This window comes from Myxocyprinus asiaticus, chromosome 20 (genome assembly GCF_019703515.2).
Source record: "Myxocyprinus asiaticus isolate MX2 ecotype Aquarium Trade chromosome 20, UBuf_Myxa_2, whole genome shotgun sequence".
In the NCBI taxonomy this organism is placed as follows: domain Eukaryota; kingdom Metazoa; phylum Chordata; class Actinopteri; order Cypriniformes; family Catostomidae; genus Myxocyprinus; species Myxocyprinus asiaticus.
In genome coordinates, this window is record NC_059363.1 from 44425274 (window position 1) to 44448151 (window position 22878).

The 22878-nt window shown below is 38.1% G+C and overlaps 1 protein-coding gene across 1 annotated transcript in view; it reads left to right on the forward strand.

The window, feature by feature from the left end:
* The window catches only part of LOC127410926 (peroxidasin homolog), a 120664-nt gene extending 103085 nt beyond the window's left edge, over nucleotides 1-17579 (forward strand). The window contains exons 15-23 of the mRNA XM_051646178.1: nucleotides 525-633; nucleotides 2174-2331; nucleotides 3458-4961; nucleotides 5058-5192; nucleotides 5885-6093; nucleotides 11558-11672; nucleotides 11879-12008; nucleotides 14084-14197; nucleotides 14578-17579. Of these exons, the coding sequence (XP_051502138.1) occupies nucleotides 525-633; nucleotides 2174-2331; nucleotides 3458-4961; nucleotides 5058-5192; nucleotides 5885-6093; nucleotides 11558-11672; nucleotides 11879-12008; nucleotides 14084-14197; nucleotides 14578-14706 (2603 nt within the window). The 3' untranslated portion in view covers nucleotides 14707-17579. The remainder of the gene's footprint in view (nucleotides 1-524; nucleotides 634-2173; nucleotides 2332-3457; nucleotides 4962-5057; nucleotides 5193-5884; nucleotides 6094-11557; nucleotides 11673-11878; nucleotides 12009-14083; nucleotides 14198-14577) is intronic.
* The last annotated feature ends 5299 nt before the right edge of the window (nucleotides 17580-22878 follow it).

The following is a 22878-nucleotide window of genomic DNA, read 5'->3' on the forward strand; positions in this document are numbered from 1 at the left end:
TCAGTAGCATTTTACAAAGTAGGATAACGAACAAATATTGCTTTGTATCTTATTATTGGGGATGAGGAAATAAATGTAACCCTTACCTATTCTAGTCACACAAAGTCGAATGCAATATGCTGCTTTAAAAACGGTATAAAATGCAGGGCATTCTGTGCTTGTGTAACGTTGTTGAATGCAGACACAAACAATAGAAGACTATCATATGATTTAATATATACATAAAAAGGAGGGACCCATAGGCAAGGACACGAAGTTGAACCAATACAGTGTTCCAGTAGTGTACGAAGCCGAAGACAGCGAAGAAACACCCATTAAGTATCTTTAGAAACGCTACAGCCCATGCTGAATTCAGTCGAATTAATAAAAGGAAGAAGTGCAAACTGTCTTTTGACCACAGGTTAACGCATGGAGCCTCTGATACTGTTTTTCTCATTCTATCTGCAAATACAAATTTCCTACCAATCTTAATGCAACATTCATGGCTTTAAATTGCATTTATGTGTTTGTAATTGTGTTTTCAGTCCCAGAGGTGAGCAGGGAGGGGGATCCATTTGTCTCAACATCCCTTGAAGAGGCCATTCGGAGCATAAACAGCGCAATAGACTCCACCAGGAGGCAGCTCTTTGACGGGTGAGAGCTCAGTGCTGCAGGCAATACATGACATGAAAATAATCCCTTCAGCTGTGAGTCACAATTCTGTAACACATAAGGAATTTACTGGGACCGTCAATGCTGTGGACCAGGGCTGGTCACTTTGGTAGGATTCCTAACGTATCGCTGGAGAGGACGCCTGCACTTTGGGCTTGATCAACTGTTGGGGTTTGTTCTGTCTGTCGAGCACAATGCGAGTGTTTGTGTTTTAGAACTGGAGAGGTTTGCTTCTAAGACAAATGTCCTTTGAATGATGTTATCCTAGTAAAGAGAGACTGCCAAAGGCTGGGTTGTGATTCAAGTTTGAATTACAAATCTGATGTCATATTTTCTCTGAAAGCCTTGAATCACTTTTACATTTTATTTAAACATAACATGAGTCGATAGTTTTGACAATATTTGTCAAGACATTAAGAGGTAATATGTGAAGTGAAGCCATCTCTCTGAATGATAAAAATGCTATTAATTCTGTAAGACGTAGGTGTTCTTAAGCTTTTGTTTGAATCAGCTACAAATGCTTATGCTTTATTTTTGAACCATGCTTGTTCTTTGCAGGTTTTATCTAGTTCACCTAAATAATCTAAATAAAAATTTGTAGTAAGTCATACTTAGGAGATAAAATATGAATGGCCTTGTAGTTAGGCTGTTATTTGTAGTGTAACATTTTAAAGTTGTAAGGCTTTTGAGAATGTAACACTTTTTTCTTCCTGGATTAGCTTAATTGTCCTTGTTAAAAGTCCTTGATTCTGGTTGCACAATATTTGGTTATGATTTAAGAACTGAAAGTACTCTCAAGACAAAGATTGACATTATACAGATTTGCATCGTCTTCCAAAGTAAGTCTGAATGTCTAATAGGTCATTCCATGTGAAATCGACCAAATTTCAGAAAGTTCCCCAGCTGAAATTTTTGATCATAAAGGAACATTTGATAATTTTGAATATAAATGATGATGAAAGCCAAAATATTTAAAAATATTTTCTGAGTAATGCATTATTTTTATATTCTCAAAATGACAAGTTTCGCCTATTATTTTGGAGCAAAACTACAGGGCAGAAATAACCTTATAAGGTTGCAGCATCATTTACATAGAGAAAGGTAGGCTTATTACTAAACCAGTTGACTGAGCCACCCGTTGTTGCATTATATGCCAATTGTGTCAGGCCACAAATTGGAGACATTTTTTTTATGTCGTTTATACCAAAGTTGGAGTGCTTATAACTCCAGAAGAATTAAAGATATCTTAACATCCTTTTAGATATTGGTTAATAACGTCTTCATTTCTAAAGTCCTAGGCCCTAGATGGTTAAATCCCAGAGATACTGGGGTCTCAATGTTGCTCCATGCGTAAATTGTTACATTTTCAAAAATCATTCATCATTTATGTATCTGTTTCACCAGTAAAAAAAAAAAAATAATAATTACATTTGAGCAGAGGACCTCTGGTTGAGTTGACATGGAATGACCCTTATGCAAGCAGAGAAGTTAATGTGTTCTCCATTACCACCACCATTGTCAGATCTCCTCGTACCCCTGCCGAGCTGCTGGCTCTGTTCCGTTACCCCCGGGACCCCTACACAGTGGAGCAGGCCAGAGCAGGAGAGATTTTTGAGCAGACTCTCCTCCTCATCCAGAGACATGTCAACCATGGCCTCATGGTGGACACTAATGGAACAGGTATCTCACATAACTGTCCCTTTGTGCTCACATGTTAATCCTTAGGCCACCTCTCTCTTATATTAAAATGTCCAACTTGTATATGACAAAAGAAATGTGTCTGCAGAAATAATAGCTACTAACACTCAGCAGACAATGTGGCTCATTGTACAGCTGCAGAGATGACTCGCTGTTGTTTCTGGTTAAGATAACAGTGCAGCTTTCTTTGCTACACTAAGGCAAAAGGACCCCACATGTTGGACAAGCCCTGCCCCAATCTGAGCATTTTACCCCCTAGACACATTCACTGACAACAATGCCAAGAAGGGGTCGACCCAAATCTATCCAGGCAATATTGCTTGCATCTGTAGCTGACTGCCTTTTTAATGCCTTTCATTGGTTAAATATAATATTAGGAGCCTAACACTATATATACTGTACTTGTATTATGTATAATAATGTTAATTGATTACAAATTGTAATTGAATAATAACACAATATCCTGATTAATTAATCGTCACAAATAAAAGCCTCTACTCTCAGTAAGTGTGGCGAGATGCGTTGCCTGTAGGAAGGGCTTCTACACAATAGGGAAAACTCAAGAAGGAACATTTGATGTATAGGAATGCATAAGTTTGGAGACCTGTCAGTTTGATTTCAGGCACAACTGGACTTGAGTCTGAATGCGTTGCAGAAAAAGTTTAAATGTTCCCAACTTTTAGTTGCATAACGGAGTGTCACTTTGGCAAACCCTTGCATTTTCCTTCTCTGTCCCTGAATGTCAGAAGCACCACACCTATTGAAATCTATGCATTCGCAGCATTCTGTGGCGCAGCAAAAACTCTAGTGTGTATGCACCCTAACAATGCTGCACTGACTGTGATTCGCAAAAATATAAAGTTGGTACTTCAAGCTTGAATTGCTCCAATGGTAGGAAAATGTTTATTACAGAATTTACATAAGGGTCAGGGCATGATTAATTGTATTTTTTAACAATATATAATTAATTAAATGAACACATTAAATTGACAGCCCTAATTATGCATTATTTTTGTAACATTATTTTGATAATTGAAGTTATTGATAAGTGATATTGCGACATTTTACATGACATTTACCGGTTTTGTTATTGTGATCCATTTTTCAGCCTTCCGCTACAATGACTTGGTGTCGCCACGCTTCCTGGATATGATAGCCAACTTGTCTGGCTGCACAGCCCATCGGCGCTTCAACAACTGCTCAGACATCTGCTTCCATCAAAAGTATCGCACACATGATGGCACCTGTAACAACCTGCAGCACTCGATGTGGGGTGCCTCACTCACTGCCTTCGAGCGCTTGCTAAAGTCTGTCTATGACAACGGCTTCAATCTCCCACGTGGTGCCACTGAGAGACAGCACAATGGCTTCCCTCTGCCACTTCCACGTATGGTGTCCACTACCATGATCGGGTCAGAGACCATCACCCCAGACGATCGCTACACGCACATGCTTATGCAGTGGGGCCAGTTTCTGGACCACGACCTGGATTCAACCGTTGTAGCTCTCAGCCAATCGCGTTTCTCAGATGGACAGTTGTGCACTTCAGTGTGCACCAATGACCCGCCTTGCTTTCCTATCATGTTCCCGCCCAACGACCCACGTCAACGCAGCAATGGAGCACGTTGCATGTTCTTTGTGCGCTCTAGTCCTGTGTGTGGCAGTGGAATGACGTCTCTGCTTATGAACTCAGTGTATCCACGCGAACAGATGAACCAGCTCACCTCCTACATCGATGCTTCCAATGTTTATGGCAGCTCGCAGCACGAAGCAGAAGAGATCCGTGACCTGGCAAGCCATAGGGGGATGTTACGGCAGGGAATCGTTCAACGCACTGGCAAGCCACTGCTGCCATTTGCCACTGGGCCACCCACCGAATGCATGCGGGATGAGAACGAGAGTCCCATTCCTTGCTTCCTTGCTGGTGACCATCGTGCCAATGAGCAGCTTGGGCTGACGGCCATGCACACGGTTTGGTTTCGAGAGCATAACCGCATAGCCAGTGAGTTGCTGCGCCTCAATCCCCATTGGGATGGTGACACCATTTATCATGAAGCACGGAAGATAGTTGGAGCCCAGATGCAGCATATAACCTACAGCCATTGGCTGCCTAAAATACTCGGAGAGGCGGGCATGAGGTTAATGGGCGACTATAATGGCTATGATCCCAACATCAATGCTGGAATCCTCAACGCCTTTGCCACCGCTGCCTTCCGTTTCGGCCACACGCTCATTAATCCTATTCTGTACCGGCTGGATGAAAACTTCCAGCCAATCCAGCAAGGGCACATCTCGCTGCATAAAGCTTTTTTCTCACCGTTCCGCATTGTGAACGAGGGAGGCATCGATCCACTGCTTCGTGGACTGTTTGGAGTGGCAGGAAAAATGCGAGTGTCCACTCAACTGCTCAACACTGAGCTTACAGAGCGTCTTTTTTCCATGGCACACGCTGTGGCTCTCGACCTTGCTGCCATGAACATTCAAAGGGGTCGTGATCATGGTATACCCCCCTATAATGATTACAGGGTGTTCTGCAACCTCACTTTGGCTCAGACATTTGAGGACCTGAGGAATGAGATTCAGAACCCGAGCGTACGAGAGAAGCTTCAAAGGTTAGTTATGAAAAGTCTCACGTTGGTGTTGTACATCCTATATTATTGAATGTTACACTGGGCATTTGACTGGATGTAATGGTGTGTCCTTCTCAGGCTCTATGGCACACCTCTGAATATCGACCTGTTTCCTGCTCTGATGGCTGAAGACCTGGTGCCTGGAAGCCGGCTGGGTCCCACTCTCATGTGTTTACTGGCAACCCAGTTCAAACGTCTAAGAGATGGTGACCGGTAAGATTTTTATGCTGTCCACTCCTGTCCTTATTCCTCAGAACTTAATTAAAGTTGAAGGGTGTCATCTTTTGGATACTTTCTCCAATCCCAAGGTAATGTGCAGAGACAACTAAGTATGCCATTGGCTGGTTGATTTCCTGAAGAGTGTAAACACTTTGCCTCAGTGGTACCTTTTAAGTATTGCTCTCTTTGGAGCCATAGCTTTCTGGGCACTGCTCCGACATATGAAGCGGTATAGTCACAGGTGACCTGAGTTCAAGTTCCGACTCAAGGTCCTTTCCCCATCCTGTTCCCCCTCTTCTCCCCTTTTCTCCCCTGTTGTTTCTTGTCTCCCTCTTCACTTTTCTATGTAATAAAGTCCAAAAATGCTACAGAAAAACACTGCTCGGTTTTTTTTATCATTCTGACATGTCAACATCTGGCTCAGCCAATGGCATTGGTTTGGGGCAGGACTATGTGGTTCTTGACCAATGGCTGACGAGGAGAGTCTTTTGAAACCTGTTTGAAAACGATCCTTATTTTTTTGTATTCCGTTTTGGAACAGCTAGAAATTACACCCTTCACCTTTAAATAAATTGTATTCAGCTTTGTTTATAAACATTATAACCTGTATAGACCACTATTATCTCTGTAGTTTCCTACCAATCGTATGACAAAAGAATGCTGAAAGCTTTGTAATGTATGTGTAGGTTTTGGTATGAGAACCCTGGCGTCTTTAGCCCTGCTCAGTTGACCCAGTTGAAGCAGGCTTCTCTCGCCCGAGTGCTGTGTGATAATAGCGACAACATCACCCGCATCCAGTCAGATGTGTTTAGTGTGGCGGACTTCCCTCATGGCTATGGCAGCTGTGATGATTTGCCCAAGATTGATCTGCGAATGTGGCAGGACTGCTGTGAAGGTACAACACTCTTCTGACTATATACTGCCCTTTGTCCAATCATCTACTCAATTGATCATGACCTGATGAAAAAGTCAAGTCAAGTCAACCTTTATTTATGAGCACATTTATAAACAACAGAAACTGACCCAAAGTGCTTTACAAATCAGTCAAATAAATATACAATGACAGAATTATAAACATACAAAAAAATAAATAATAATAATAAATAAATAGATACAATACTAATTTAACCTATTAAAAAGTCCTATTCAAATGCTAAAAAATATAAATACGTTTTCAAAGAGGATCTAAAAATGGATATTGAAGAATCTGATCTCATATGGTAAGGAAGACTATTCCAGTCCAGTTTAGGACCTACCACAGAGAATCACCCTTAGATCTATAGCGACTATGAGGAACCCTCAAAAGAAGTTGATGAGAAGACCTGAGTGCTCTGGTGGTGGAGTAAGGGATGAGAAGATCACTGATGTATTTGGGCACGAGACCATATAGTGCCTTGTAAACATAAAGCAGAATTTTAAAATCAACCCCGAATTTTACCGGAAACCAGTGTAGAGACGATAATACAGGGGTAATTTTGAACCAGCTGTAGGCAGGATAACGCAGTTTGAGGAAGGCCAATGTACAATGAGTTACAATAGTCTAACCTTGATGAAATTAGTGAGTGGATCACAATTTCCAGGTCTTTGCTGGAAAGAAAATGTTTGACTATAGCGATAAATCTCAGGTGGAAAAAGCTACCCTTGACAACGGCACTAATTTGCTTATTAAAAAGTAATGAGGAATCTAAAATCACTCCAAGACTTCTTATATGATCTTGTACATTCGACGACAGTGGAACTAACTGGGCGGTCAGGCCAGTTAAGGAGGTCATGGAGGAACCTAAAATCAAAACTTCAGTTTTGCTTTCGTTTAATTATAAAAATTATTTGCCAGCCAATGTTTAATATTTTCAAAGCAATTTAGGATGTTATCAAATGAACACTTCTTGTCTAAGCTCACTGGTACGTAAAATTGGGAATCATCAGCATAACAGTGATAGGATATGCTGTACTTCTGGAAAATAGAGCTCAGAGGAAGCATATACAAGGACAATAATAAGGGTCCTAAAATTTACCCTTTAGGCTCGCCACATGATAAATGAGCCGATGTAGAAGAGAAATTACCTACATTTACAGAAAACGTCCTATCTTTAAGATAGGAGGCAAACCACTGGCGGGCCATACCCTGGATGCCAACCCTACACTCGAGACGATTGAGAAGAATTTTATGGTCAATAGTGTCGAACGCAGCACTAAGATCTAATAAGACTAAGACAACATGTAAGCCTGAATCCATGGAGAAGAAAATATCATTAGTAACCTTAAGCAATGCAGATTCAGTGCTGTACAAGGGTCTGAAGCCAGAATAAAAATGTCAAATGTATTTAGATAGGAGTAAAGCTGCAGATAGACAACTCTCTCCAAGATCTTGGAAATTAAAGGCAATTTAGAGGTTGGCCTATAATTACTGTGTATTGTCAGATCCAAAGAAGGCTTTTTTAACAAAGGATGTAGAATTGCATGCTTAAAACTGCTTGGAACAATTCTATTAGCTAAGGAGCTGTTAATTATCGCTCACATTGGAACTATTAGTTGTAAAAAAACATCTTTAAAAAGGTGCGGAGATAGAATATCCAGCTTGAAATTGGAACGCTTCATCTTAGAGACTACATCTGCTAACTGTTCTGATGAAACTGGATCAAAGTGAGTCAGAAAGCTGGACGGAGAACGTATAAATGGTTTGTCAAATTGTGAAGGTACAATAGCACCTTTTAATATGCTCAATTTTGTGAGGGAAAAAAAGTTTAAAAATTCATCACAGGTCTCGAATGGTGTCCAAAAAAACATCTCTCATAGGGTTTAAGACAGAATGGATAGTATTAAACAATACTCTTGGTTGATTTGCATTATCAGAGATTACTTTAGAGAACAACATAGCTTTTGCTTCGTTCACTGCTCTTTGATAGTTTGTTAAAGACATGTTTAAGATGTCAAAAGAGACCTGAAGCTTGCCTCTTTTCCACTTGCGTTCCGCTTTTCTACACTCTTGTCTGAGAGCACGGGTGACGTCATTTAGCCAAGGCTGTGAAATGCCCTTAATAAAGCTTGAGTGGAGCGACATGATCAAGAGTGAAAGTACAAGATTTATTGAAAGCTTCAACCAGTGATACAGTATTGACTTTATCTGAGACATCCTCAGGAAAATGCTATAAATAAAATTCTGAAAAAAGATTGGCAGTAGATGAGTGAATGGACCGGGAGTAATGTAAAGACATAGTAGGGAGAGGACAAGTAGAGACAGACTCAAACATAATTGAATAATGGTCAGAGATGCCAATAATCTAAGATCTCTAAGTTAGATACAGAGATACCATAAGATAACACCAGATCTAATGTATGACCCATGTTGTGGGTAGAACCAGTGACTTGTTGAACAAAATTTAAAGACTCAGTGAGGGAGAGAAATTCATTTACCAGCAGTTTCGATGGACAGCATAAGTGGATATTAAAATCCCAAGAATCAGGAGTCTATCAGCACGTTACACCAGTTCAGAGAGAAAGTCTGAAAATTGTTCAATAAAGTCCCTATAAAATCTGGGAGGTCTGTACACAAGTGCACATAAGGCTGGACCCAGGGCGTCAGACTTTAATAGTTGGACCTCAAAACTGGAAAACATGTCCGTAGAGTAGCATTATACATTTAAAAGAGTTTCTAAAAACAGTGGCAATGCCACCTCCTCACCCTGGAGTCCGTGGAGAATTAAAAAAGTCACAGCCTGGCGGTGTTAGATCCCCCAGGGCCATTTGTTCGCAAGGGCTCAGCCAGGTCTCGGTGATGAATAAGCAGTCCAATGATCATGATGTAAAAAAAAGTCATTCAAAGTAAAAGACTTGTTCGATATTGATAGTGCATTTATGAGGGCCATCTTAATGGTGGCGACATCTGCATATTCTGCTGGAGTAAAAGTTTTAGCCTGCTGAGTTTTAGCCTGCTGAGATTATCGAAAATGCAGGCTGTGTGACTGTTGCATATAGGTGCAACTTTAATTTACTTTAGTTTCTGTTATCAGATGCTGATTGTCCTCAGAGTTTAGAAGTGAATTATAGGTTTACTGGAACTTCAAAGATGCCCTTGATTCCTATCTTGCAGGCAGATCCTCTGACCTGACACACTGCTAAATACTGTCGCTCTTGTCTTTATGCATCTTATGTAATTGTACTGGACCCCTTTTTTTCAGACAACCCCACATCCTGATGAACATAAAAGCCAATATCTCAGCCTTATTCAGTACATGTTGACTAGACAGAGAATATCACCGAGAGCAGTATTCTGAGTTCAAACAAACTGGATCCACATCTGTAATACAGTGGCTTCACTGAAAGTAGCGATGCATCGAAAATGATTGGCCGACTTCGAAAATCTTGCATAACTACGACATGAAAATACAAACTGAACTTGTATTTCGACTGTGATATACTTCCATAGACTTCTCATAGCAAGTTTCCAGCATTGCTAATCACCAGCTAATGTTGTGTTTTTGGTGCTGGTCTCCAAGCTTGGGATGCTGGTGTCTCCTCCACCAGGCTTTTAAACTAGCTTAACCAGAAAGACCATGCTGGACAACCAGCTTTTCCAGCTAGGTTCTGCTGGTAAAAAGTATGGCTATGCTGGTCCACCAGCTAGACCAGCACCAAACCAGCTTTAACCAGCATTACCAGCCTAATCCGGTATGGGAATTAAGCTGGTCTTTTTAGGAGGGTTATTGTGCAGTTGCACTTGTCTGTTTGGATTTCTCCAAATGGGTCTCACCACACATACAGGGATACCTGTAAACATGAACTCTTTTTAGGCAAAGTATCAATCATTATTGTTTACATTTAGCTACATTAGCTATAATGTACACTTTCTCCATGTTAAAGATTCTGTTACTGGATATTTAAGTATCAGTTTCTGTTCACATTTTCGGCCTGTTCTCTCTTTGGACCAAAAAATAATTAAAATGGCATTTTTAGCTGAAAATTTTAGGTTGTGGAATTTCTGGTGCATCCCTGTTACAACCCAAGTATTCACAAAGATTTTTATCTTACCACCAGGAGTTCTCCAGAGAGTTCCTAGCTAAGAGTTTTTGCTTAAAACCTATTCACAAAACTGCTAAGAGCAAATTTTACCAAGAAACTCTTAATGTAAGAGTAAGGTGAAGTTGACATCGTTGCTGTGGATGATGTCACATTTTATGAGCATGCTGTTTTAAAAAAGTGATTAGTATACTGGGAAGCGCTATTTGTCAGCAAATTCCTCATAGACAGATAGCGGGTTATATATAGGAAATAGCCTATAATATAGATAGATAGACAGACAGACAGACAAACAGACACACAGATATGCATACACACACACGTGTATAAACACACACACACACACAACCGGTCAAAAGTTTTGAAACACTTACTCATTCTTTATTATAATTTTTTTTTCTTCACATTTTAGAATAATAGTAAATTCATCAAAACTATGGAATAACATAAATGGAACTATGGGAATTATGTTGTGACTAAACAAAATCCAAAATAAATCAAATCTGTGTTATATTTTAGCATCTTCAAAGTAGTCACCCTTTGCCTAGAATTTGCAGACATGAACTCTTGACATTTTCTCAACCAACTTCTTGAGGTATCACCCTGGGATGCTTTTTAAACAGTATTGAAGGAGTTCCCATCTATGTTGGGCACTTATTGGCTGCTTTTCTTTATTATTTGGTCCAAGTCATCCATTTCAAAAACTTTTTTTTTTTTATTACATTTTAGTTTTATAATGAAATAAATGAATATGGTGGCACAATTATATTTGTGTCTACAAAACTAATTTCAAACATTTAAGCATATGCCTTCAGATCAAAAGATTTTTAAGATCATGAGAAACATTTCAGTCAAGTGTTTCAAAACTTTTCACCGGTAGTGTAGATAGATAGACTTCTAAGCTGTTGTGGGTATAGGAGCTACTTTTAGCGTTAAAATGCTTCATGAATTACTCTTAGATGAAAATTGTGATATGCCCCTAATTTTTAAGAGTTGCTCCTAAATTTCTGCATTAGGAGCTACTTTTAGCCTTAAGATTTTTGGTGAATACGGTCCCTGGTTAGAGTCTTTGCCCCCATATAACTGGCAGCCTCACACAGGAAACACAAAAGCAAAAAAGCATGGGCATGTAACAATCCCTAACTGAAAGCTTGCCTGGTTATATATTTAGTGTCCCCATATAATAAGAGATTCTCTGCTTTACCATGCGACCATTATTTGCATTAGATACTAAATGACGTCCAGTCCTTTTGACTGGTATGTTCTGAATTACCATAAACAACATTTGTTTAGTGTCTATAATGTATCCTCTATCAAGTGTTTTAAATGTTTTGCACCTGCAGACTGCCGCACGAAAGGCCAATTCAATGCCCTGTCATACCACTTCAGAGGTCGAAGGTCAGCAGAGCACAGCTATGCCGAGGAGAGACCTGCCAGCAACCTCACAGATAACAGCAGGTACAACTCACATTTGCTAATAAGGAGAACTGATTTTTTTCATTTCACCTAAGATCAGATGAAAAGATTCAAGAGTTCATGATTATGATAGTAACAATACAATATCAATTGTTTCAAAGCATATGAAAGCATTTTTGATTGCAAAATATCTAGTTATAGTTTGTTTTTTTTCTCTCTAATTTGTCCTTTTAATTTTTGTTTTTCAGCACTTTGGAAGATGCTCAAACTGAAGTGAACATAACTGTATCACCAAAGTCAAGCACTGAACCCTCAGTTAAGGATTTCCAAGATTTCATTACAGACATGCAGAAGACTATTGCAAGTTTACGAAGACAGGTTAGGCCATGTGGTTTGCAGCCTAATCTCATGAATATTACGTGACTGTGGCAACATTTTTGCGAAACAAAATTAAGTGCTTAATTTCACACTTTGCTGCAGTTTCCCAGTGAAATGTTCAGCGGGAGGCGCCAAAAGTGAGTGAAATGGTGTCATAATCAGACAAGGTTTTTAAGGTGAATATTAGTTGGAGGTTTTAATGAGTAAACGTACCTCCCTAACCTAAAACTTTAACCTAAGCCTAACCAATAGTGTACAAAATTAAAATGAATGTTGAACAAAACAGACATCCTTACCCTTTACCAATACTTAAACCTAACCGCTAATGTCCTAAAAGCAAATGCGACGTGAAAAGCAAATTTTCTGAAGTAACCATGTCTTTTCGTGTCACTTCTATGACACTTTTGTCTCATGTGTCAGCTTGCGTGCTTGGCTGGACTCAAACCGGTCTTCCAAGTCCAAAGTTCAACCCGCTATCAGGTGAGCTACATTGACACTGGAATAAGTGTGTAAATGTAGCTGAGCGTGTAATACAAGCGATAAAGTGTGTCCTTTTTCAAATTATGCATTATAGTAAAAGTGTTTTGATATCATAGCATAGCAGTGTGTGAGTAATATATGTGTTTATAAAGTCAAAATCAGCAGTTGTAGTCATGATTTGTGTGATAGTGAATAAAACGCACAGTTGTTGTAGCGCCTCTAGTGTTCATTTCACCAGGAAACTGCGGCGAAATGTTGAATGTGCACGTAAAAGTCAGTTTGCAAAAATGTAGTTATAGTGATGTTCATTCTATTAAAAATTGATGGTTTGTCTGGTCCACTGCAATGCCCACGGTGTTATTTCTGCCCTTCATTTTGTCAACAAGCATTTATAGTATATACACTAGTGCACTCTATCTGAAAAAGCAAATCACAGATATTTGTGAATGAATTGACTTTTACTAGTGGACTGAAAATACAAGGACAATTGACTTTTGCCTTTTGCTCAGACATTACTCAGACACTTGGCTGTGACAACAAGATACTGAAAATATTCATTGTACTGTCCAGTACAATAGGCCAAAAATCTAACTTTCCAACTCCCTTGATGAAAAACACATGGCAATCTACTGTGACGTGAAAAATATCTGCCTCTTTTACATTTTCAATTACAGTATACTTTGTTTATCATACTGGAGATTTTCAGATATTTTGACAAAATTAAATATGAGATAAACCGATGCTCAGTGACCATGTTGCATTTTATTTTATTACATAATATTATTATATAATTTAAATATCCACCAGGTGACCATGACTTTCCAGTATCTTTTGTTGGTCCTAGTACAACACTTGTCAATCAAATCACCAGAAAGCCACTTACTGCAAGAAAGCTGCTTAAGACACAAAAGCGGCATTCATGTTTACATGCACTTTGTTAGCTGCTTACCTTTAACCCCCTGTAAACTTGCAGCTCGTCAGTTGGTAGCTTTCTTCCCACCAGTTCGAGTACCGGATGTGACTTTTGAACTGTTCACCACAGCAAAGTCCCCTTTAAACATCTCCTTGCGACACTGGTGTATTCACAGTGGAAGTGCATAACACTGTTTTCTTTCATTTAATTCAACATGAAGATTGAGAGCTGAGTTTCTTTATTCTAGAATGAGCCTCTCACAGGAAATACTAACTAATACCACTAACTAAGGAAAGGGTCGCATTAAGATGCTCTGAAGGGACCACCATTTGGCCCTACACTGAACAGCTTATCCAAACAGCGGGTCAGATAACACCACATGTATTTAGAGTTTAAGCCGTAAGGGAATGCACATCTCAAAGGAATGAACCTTGAAATTATTTTGTGGTCCTTTAATTCAGCCAGTGGAGACTAATTGAATCCTTACTTTATATTTCACGCAATTCTGTCAAATGTTTCTCTTCTGTCGCATTGATAAACATCATTTACCCAAAGTTCCAATACTTGGGATTATTATGTGAATCAGTCAGAATGTTGTGGTACATAAATACTGAATACAGCATTTATTGTAAGGCAAGGAAGTTTGGAGTGTAAAATCATGTTTTCTCCCTGGATCTAACAGATAAAAAGACTTGAAGGCCGTCTGAGTCAGACAGACTGCACTGATGAAGAAGGGCGAGAACGAGTAGATGGAGAGAGTTGGAAGAAGAACCACTGCACAATATGTCAGTGTAAAGTAAGTTCACTTCAGTTCAGTGAGAACTTCCTCGTTTGCACTTGTGTCAGCCTGATACCATTTTCATTTAAAATGTAAAGATTTAAAATTTTGCTCTCCCTGACATAATCTGGCCTCTCCTCTTTTCAACAAACTGTCTTAAAAACACAACGCTCATGGCGTAAGGTGCTGAAAAACATCCTAAGATGCCATGCAATTACCAAATACATTTGCTTGCATGTGTACTATGAACAACATTTAACAAAATACCTTCAATAGGGTAACCAACAGATAGCCTATCCCATACTCAAATCTGGCTCCATAGGTATGTCAGTGATATGTATAGTCCGATTGTTTTATGAACTCCACTATTCCTCTGTTTCACTCTCTGTCTCTGTTAGGGGGCCCAGGTGACGTGTTTTGTAGAGAAGTGTCCACAGGCAACATGTGTGAATCCCGTGACACCTAAAGGCTTGTGCTGCCCCATGTGCCTCAACCAGCCGTCAAAACTGCAGGAACATCACGTATAAACTCAGGACACTATACCGATGTCACCATCAGCTCATGCCTCTATTTTTTTAGTTGTCTTTCAGGGTTTTTTATTGTTTGTGATGTATTGGTTATTTTTTGTTTGCAAATCCCCACAACTTCAATTCTCAAGGCAAGAAGCCTACAAAACAACACTTTAACTGCCTTAAAAGTATTCAGTCAGATAGATGGATGAATGTGGAACCCTGTTTTCCTCCCTCAGGCCTGTTAACCGGGTCACGGCCTCAGATGTCTATCAAAGGTGCACATTGACAAGTTAACACCTGGCAGTAGATCATCTCTAAAGAAGCATTCTCAAGTTAGAGATGCTGAAGAACTGGTGCTATTTTACTCCATTTAAATGAGTCTTACAAGTATTGTTCTAGGTGTCTAATTGTTTTGCAATATACAATGCATCCTATATACACTCATTATGTGCTTTTTAAAACCACATTTGAACCGGAAACCTGTTGTTTCATAGCTACTCGTAAGAAATTTTACATGTAAAATGATTAGTGTTACTCCTGCTTTTACTTAAAGTTTATGGTGCATAGTATCGTATTTGGAACTTATGTAGAAAAATAGTTCCCGCATTGTATCATTCTCTCATGTGAAGAAAAATGTGAAAACAATATTTGCAATGGGAAAAAAATTCTACTGATCACCAAACGTTTGTTTCCCTTGGCAACTGCGGGTTATCTTAGACTTGGTGTTTGGGCTTTTGTTTCTTTACCTTGACAGAAAGCTGTTGTTTATGCTTTCGGTTTGGTATCTTTTTTTTTCACGGGAGAGGGGGAGAGCTGACATCAGGGTCACTTTTTAAGGTGCTACTGTACTTTTCTATATTACTCTGGCCTAAAACCTTATCTAACAGCACAGTATTTATATCCTAATGTTATCTTTATCACAAATGAAGGTCCAGTTGTTTCCTCTCTTTCAAACAGTGTTCTGAAAGGATGTAAATGATTGCGCCGCATCGCAGTACATCGCAAGCATGCACGCTTCTATCGCCACTCAATGCATTCCATTTTTCCTTTCCGTTTACATTTGTTCATTTAGCAGACACTTGTAAAGAGACTTACAAATGAGAAAGGTTTAGGGATGGGAATAGCGCGCAACAGTGCCCAGTGTAGTGTTTCAGCCATCTTGGTTCCGGAAGTGTTTTTCCCATTCATTTTTTCCATAGGGATTTCATAAAATCCTTCATAAAAGCATTCTAAGCTATGAACCAAACCAGCTCTGAGGTGAATCACACCATAACAAACTTTGTTTTTAAGCAAAAAAGTATTTGAAAATCGGACAAAAAGGCAAAGGTGTACTTACCGTGTTTAATGAGGGAATGAACTACAATCCCATGAAGCATTGCGAATGTAATCTAATTATTAACAATGGGAAAATATAAAACTATTGATTTAAAGTTGTTGGTTATAAGTATAGAAACATATTTTAATTGCTAAATATTCAGAGATATACAAATAAATAATTAGTTTGAGATTGTAAGGAGAGTGACTAGATTGCGTCATTCACAGTGCATCATGTGAGTGGGTTTGGCACACTGTGTTGTGCTGCAATTCCCTGATTGTTTTTTTGCAGGATCATGGGTACTGTAGTTCTTCAGCAGAAATGTCACTATTAAACATGATTTCTAAAAACTTACTTTGAAATAACACGAACTGATGCCTTCAACGGAAGCATACCGTAGATTAACAACCACGTAGCTCGCGGTTGGTCTGTCTTTAAAGGTTTATAATCTATCTTTAATTATGAATTCGCCTATGGAAAAAAACTAACTAATTTTGCTTCCAGAACTATTCTGTTAGAGACTTGTGTCTCTGCAGAACAAAAATAGGCATTTTCCAATCAGTCGGCATTTTTAAACGTTACATGATTTGCCGACTACACTGAGATTACCTACTTTCATTTGGAAAGTTCAGAAACGCCCATCCTGGTTTGGAAACACCCACTGATTACTACATTGAGATTCCCTACTTTCATTGGGTAGTTGAAAAAATGCAGATCTGATTTGAAAACACCCACAGATTGAGAAACGCCCATTATTGTTCCGCAGAGACCTATACTTCGACTGTTGCGCTCTAGACATGAGTCACAATGTCTAAAAAACAAAGACTTTTATCTAGCACATTTGCTCACATTTACACAGCAATGGGCTGATGCGACAACACAGTTGGTGTGAACGGACCATTTTGAATGCTTATTTTTCCAAATGTAAAGTTCCCTCATACTGTCACACACCTTGTAACAGAGACCACTCATATCTCACCATTGTTATGTGGACAGGTAAGAAGTCCACGCTGCAGTTTGCTTTGGCAGAAGATGACACTGTGTTTTGAAGTCTGACTCATGTTTCACTGAAATAAAAGCCATATGCAAGAGATGGGGGACTGCAATGGTGAAAGATACCACTTCTCTCTCTAGACTACTGCCCCTCTCTAAACATTCAATTGTAGCCTGGTTAAACATCACAAATGTACTACAAATAATCACAATCCCTATTTGGTTGTATGGTTATGGAAAAAAAAAAAATGCATCTATGAATCCTCTGCTACAGTGCTGTGAGCAGCCAGATAATATTATACTAAGTGTTTGACTGTTATATTACTTTTTGTTGTACCTTGTGTCCATTTCAGTGTTTTATCACTCCCAAACAGCTTTTCATCCCACCTTATAATGACCTAACGACCTTTTAAAGATCCTCCCCCAAACCAAACTGTGCCCACCTGCCATGGAATGCACTGCCCTGCAAGACTGAACATGCTCAAACAAGTGGTCCAAGTGATTATCATATATTTTTTATTGTATTGTTGCCAAAGACTGTTTGCACTGTAATATATGACTTTCTATAATAAAATGGCCACATATGAAATAAAGTAGCTGTTCTGTTTGTGAGCTAGAGTGAAATAGAAAATAGCCTCAAGCCAAAATGATCAGGGTCCAAGCACATTGGATAAGTCAATAAAATTATCACGATTGCCAAATTTGAAATAATTGACCCTGGTAGTTTTGGTGGCGGATTTTCTGAAAACAAATGTTCACCCAAAAATGAATCATTTACTCATTCCATTCCAAACTTTCTTTCTTCTGCGGAAAACAAACAACATTTTGATGAAAATCAAAGAACTAATGCATGCGCAATACAATCGGAAGTTCTTGCGTGAACATGCAAACGCACATGCGTCAAGTGCAAGGATGCATGTACGAGCTTCTCTCATCAACGTGGAAAGGAGAGCTGCGTGAAATTCAATTTTGGTCTATTTGTCATCCAAAGCTATTGTAACTCTTCAGAAGACATGAATTGTACCACTCGAGTCATATGGATTACCTTTATGCTGCCATTATGTCCTTTTTGAAGCTTAAAAGTTTGGGGCTCTATTGACCTACATTGTATGGACAAAAACAGCCTAGACATTCTTCAGAATACCGTTTGTGTTCCACAGAAGAAAGAAAGACATACAAGTTTAGGATAGAATGAGGGTGTGTAAATGATGACAGAATTTTAATTATTTAGGTGAACTATTTCTCTAAGCTTTAGCATCCTCCAGCACAGTGGTCACTAATTAGTGCAGTGGCATGAGATGTGACAACGAGAGCCCCCTCTCACCATTTCTATGCTGGAAGAGAGAAAATAATGTGGCTGTGTACACTGCAAGTGGATAGAGAAGATCTAAACTTTTACTGCCAGTGGACTAGATGCTCCTGTAACCCACTAAGGCTTTCTTGTAATGCAACCCTATGGTTATAGCTTATGTTTGTCAAAAGAAAAATTGCTAGAGTTGAAAAAGAGCAACACCATCTTTTCCCCCAAAACAAGAGCGCAATCTGTACAAATGTTTGGTTGGCTCCGAGGAGAACACATTCTCTTCACATGAGATGTTTTCTTTTCAGGGTTCAGCCTGGGAAGGAGAGCCAAGTTGCACAATTAGGCCAAGCACTCTCCCCCCTCATCTACTAGGCTTGTATATGTGCATGTAGGTCCCTGTAACATGGCCCCTAACTTTACTGAGGCTTTTCTCTCCGTGGGAACTCACAGAAACACCTCTAAGTGGCTACAGAAGAAAAAGGTCACAGATGAAAAAGACTGTCCAGAGCTGCAAATGCTCAGAGATTTCAACACCTGTCAGAAACCTAGTGAAAAATGAATTCAACATCTGAAAGCAGAGCAGTGAAATATGAATGAGAAAGTTCATCACAGGATGTTGAATGTTTGGAGTTAATGGATTCAATGGATGATGTTTCAAAACAAAAGACTCAGCATTTGGATCAATCATGACAAAACATATCTGCTCTTACAAAACATCTAGAGTTGCCACAACTTCACCACTCATTATTTTCACATGCAACTGAGCTTGTTATTCGCTGAATGTTTGCCAGAAGTTTGCGGCTCTTCACCAGTAGTGGTGAACCTGGAGTAAACCTTTGGCGGCAATGAAGATTTTGCAGCAAAGCTCATTTGCATATGAAAATTAATGAGTGGCGAACTTGGTTTCTGACTATTTCAATTTTATAAGTAAAGAAATCATTACCATTGTGCTGCGACGGAATATCTGGTTCAGTCGAGGCTTTATTCCTAACCAATATAGCCACAGTACTGAATAAACACCTAGGATTGTTGTTTTTTTGTTTGTTTGTTTTTTTGAGTTTGCTAAAATATGCTAATTTTGTTTTCTTCCAGTTGCACTCCATTTTTCGAGCTGCTCTGTTGAGAGCGTGTGGGGCTTTTTTCTTTCATTTTCTTTAATCAAAGGGGCAACATAATCAAGAGTGCTAGTGAAGACTTTATTTATATTTTCTGTGACTACATCAAGTTCTTCTAAACTTTTTGGCTTACTGAGTATTTGAGACAAATCTGGAAGATTATTAGGGAAGCTATCTTTAGTGGTCGATAGAATAGTTCTACCTGAACGATAACGTAAAAGAATGTGAAAGTTAAAGTGGAGATTGACTGAGAATTTGTTGTAAATAAGGACTTAAATATTTATCTGTTTCTCACCCACACTTATCATATCATTTCTGAAGACATTGATTAAAGCGCTGGAGTTGTCTGAAGTACTTTTATGATGACTTATGTGAATTTTGGAGCTTCCAAATTTTAGCACCCATTCACTTGCATTGCGTGAACCAATCGAGAGATTCTTCTAAAAATCTTCATTTGAGTTCAGCAGTAGAAAGAAAGTCATACACATCTGGGATGGCATAAAGGTGAGTAAATGATGAGAGAATTTTCATTCTTGGTGAACTATTCCCTTAAGTGTTTTGTCTCCCTCTAATGGCAGTTCTCAAAACATTTTCTTAAAAAGTTCCATGGATAATGTGACTAAGAAGAGAGCTCTCCCGTAACAGTTTATTATCATTATTTAGGCCTATACATATTATTTATAATTGTATTATACATAATCAGTAGAACACACAAAGAGTCCAACAATATTTAATGCTTTGGTAAATCTTGTTTGAACAGTGGTTGCATATCAGATGCTGCCTGCTACCTTTTAGGCTATTCTTACAAAGCACTATTGGTTTAATATTAGGCATAAAGTTGTTTGCTCTATTTTATAGCACTGTATAATTTAGACTGTAAAATATATCATAACTACAATGAAGTTATGCTATCGAGCTGTTTAGTTTATAGTCTTAAAACCCAGAAGTGAATTAGCATTTTGTGGCCACAGTTGCCCTTGGTCATATCTAATGGGATTTTAGAAAACCAGTTTTAAATACATGAGTAAAATAAGGTTTGTAGTAACATTACTTGAAGACATGTTCACGTGTTGAAGAGATGTTTGTGTTCTACAACATAAATTTCATACCGTCATACCTCAAACATGAATTTCGAAGCCGAATTTACAACGGTCGTTCAATATGTCAAGCATGAAAACTTGTTAGCAACTTCTGTTTTTAAAGTACAACAATATTCACGTTTGAGGTATGACTGTGTATGATTTATTTCGTAGAACAAAACATCTTGAAAGATATAGAATTTTACTTTAAAAAGCTATTGGAAATTCCCAAGGGAACCCATGTTGAATTAGCTTTCTGGGTTGGCTAACAAATTGGCGTCATGACTGAGCAGCTAAAGTATTGTGTGGGCACTTTATGCATGTCAATGTTTTTGATCTTTCTGTTTTCTCAAGACATGCAGCGACTGTATCCATTCCATTATTTCAGCTCATTGATTCACACAAAGATGAAATCTGTTTCAGTTGCATAGTCCTTTGTCAGATACTTATAATGCCCAGAGTTGGGAGGGTTACTTTTGAAATGTATTCCACTACAGATTACAGAATACATGCTGTAAAATGTAATTTGTAACGTATTCCGTTAGATTACTCAAGGTCAATAACGTATTCTAAATACTTTGGATTACTTCTTCAGCACTGGTAGATTTTTTCACTTGTTTTGAATATAAAAACTCTGCCAGTACAGTAAGACAAAATACACATGTTAAAAATACATTCTCTGAAAAACCTAAATATCTTATGCAGTGTTGTTTCTAAAACAAGATCAATCAAATTGATCTTGTTTTAAGGATTTTTTTTATATTTTTACAGGAAAACAATACAAAAATTTTTATCAAGAATATGACTTTTGCCCTAATATCAAAGGTCTTACTAGAAAAAAAGAAATTATGATCTAACGTGAATTTTCTTGATAAAAAATATGACTGTGCCTTATAACATGTGCATGTAAAATGGCTAGAAATAGCATTTTAACTTAGCGTAAAGCTGACAATTTACACAAGGTTTATTTCTATTTCTTCTGCTCCAAACTTACTTCAAACTTACTTCTCTGTCTGCTCGTATGAATGTAACACATCATAAGAAAGTGTTTCACTGCTGTTCAAATGCACTTTGGATCACATTATTTATATGTATACATGTTTTCCATCTGAAAGGACTAAATATTAAATGAAACAAATGACAATAAAATGCAAAGTAATCTCTTCAGTAATCAAAATACTTTTTGAATGTAACTATTCTAATTACCAGTTATTTAAATTGTAACTGTAGTGGAATACAGTTACTTATATTTTGTATTTTAAATACGTAATCCCATTACATGTATTCCGTTACTAGCTGAAAGTAAGTTTGGGGAGGAATGCATTTGCACTATGGGAAGAAATACAGTAGCAGAGCTTGTAATCTCTGGTTGTATCTTGCAAATATTGCCAGATTAGTTACTGACAAATAACATGTCGATGCATGTAACTTTTTTTAACATCCAAGATTTTAGGTTAAAATGTGTAAGGTGAAGTGTACGTTTTGGGTATTATGGCTGGTCAACATCTGTTTTAGTTTCTAGGACAGTAAAATTTAAATTAAATTGCCCATTGCTGTCAAATTTGGCAAGCTTTATTAATTTATTCACACATTCCGATTTTGCATTTGTGCATATAAATGTCAAATAGCTTCAACTTACCTTAGAGCTCTCCATGGCGAACACTTCAGCTATCAAATGGAAAAAATACACTTAAAAGGATGCAGCTAACTCTTCATATCTTGGATATAATGTATGTAGAACCCATCTACAAACATTAAAGATTACTTATTTATTTACACTCATAAATCTTTTCACGTTTAGATATGGTCATTAACAGTTTTTTCATGTCCTGCTTTGAGATCACAGTATATAGTGGAACCTTGTAAGCTTTAGCTGTTACTTAATGGTTAAAAATAATTAAAAAAAAGAATCAAAAGAGTTAGCCTAGCTACTTACCACCATCTAAATTATGTTACTCTTGATCTGGACTGTTATTCAAAAGGGGAAAAAAGGCATTGTATTCAAACACAAAAGCATGACAAAATGTGTGCTCTGCCAAATGCCTGTGAGCTGGCAGTCTTGTATAATTACAATTTATCTCCTATAAAAAGCAAATATTAGATTTTCATGATAATTTTCAGTTTCTGTATCAGAAAATATTTAGACACATTTAAATTATAAATAAAATAGATTATTGTTGTTACCTTAATTTGAGAATTCCAAAAAAAAACAAAAACAAACAAACAAAAAACAAAAAACAAATGGTTCTTACATCTCTAGAGGGAGCCAAGTTTCCATTTTGAATGGTCTACTCTGACAAAAACAGCCAATTACAGGCAAGAAACAACAGAATTTGTTATAAATCATGATATAAGAATATTAATTTGGTGGTGAGGCTGTTT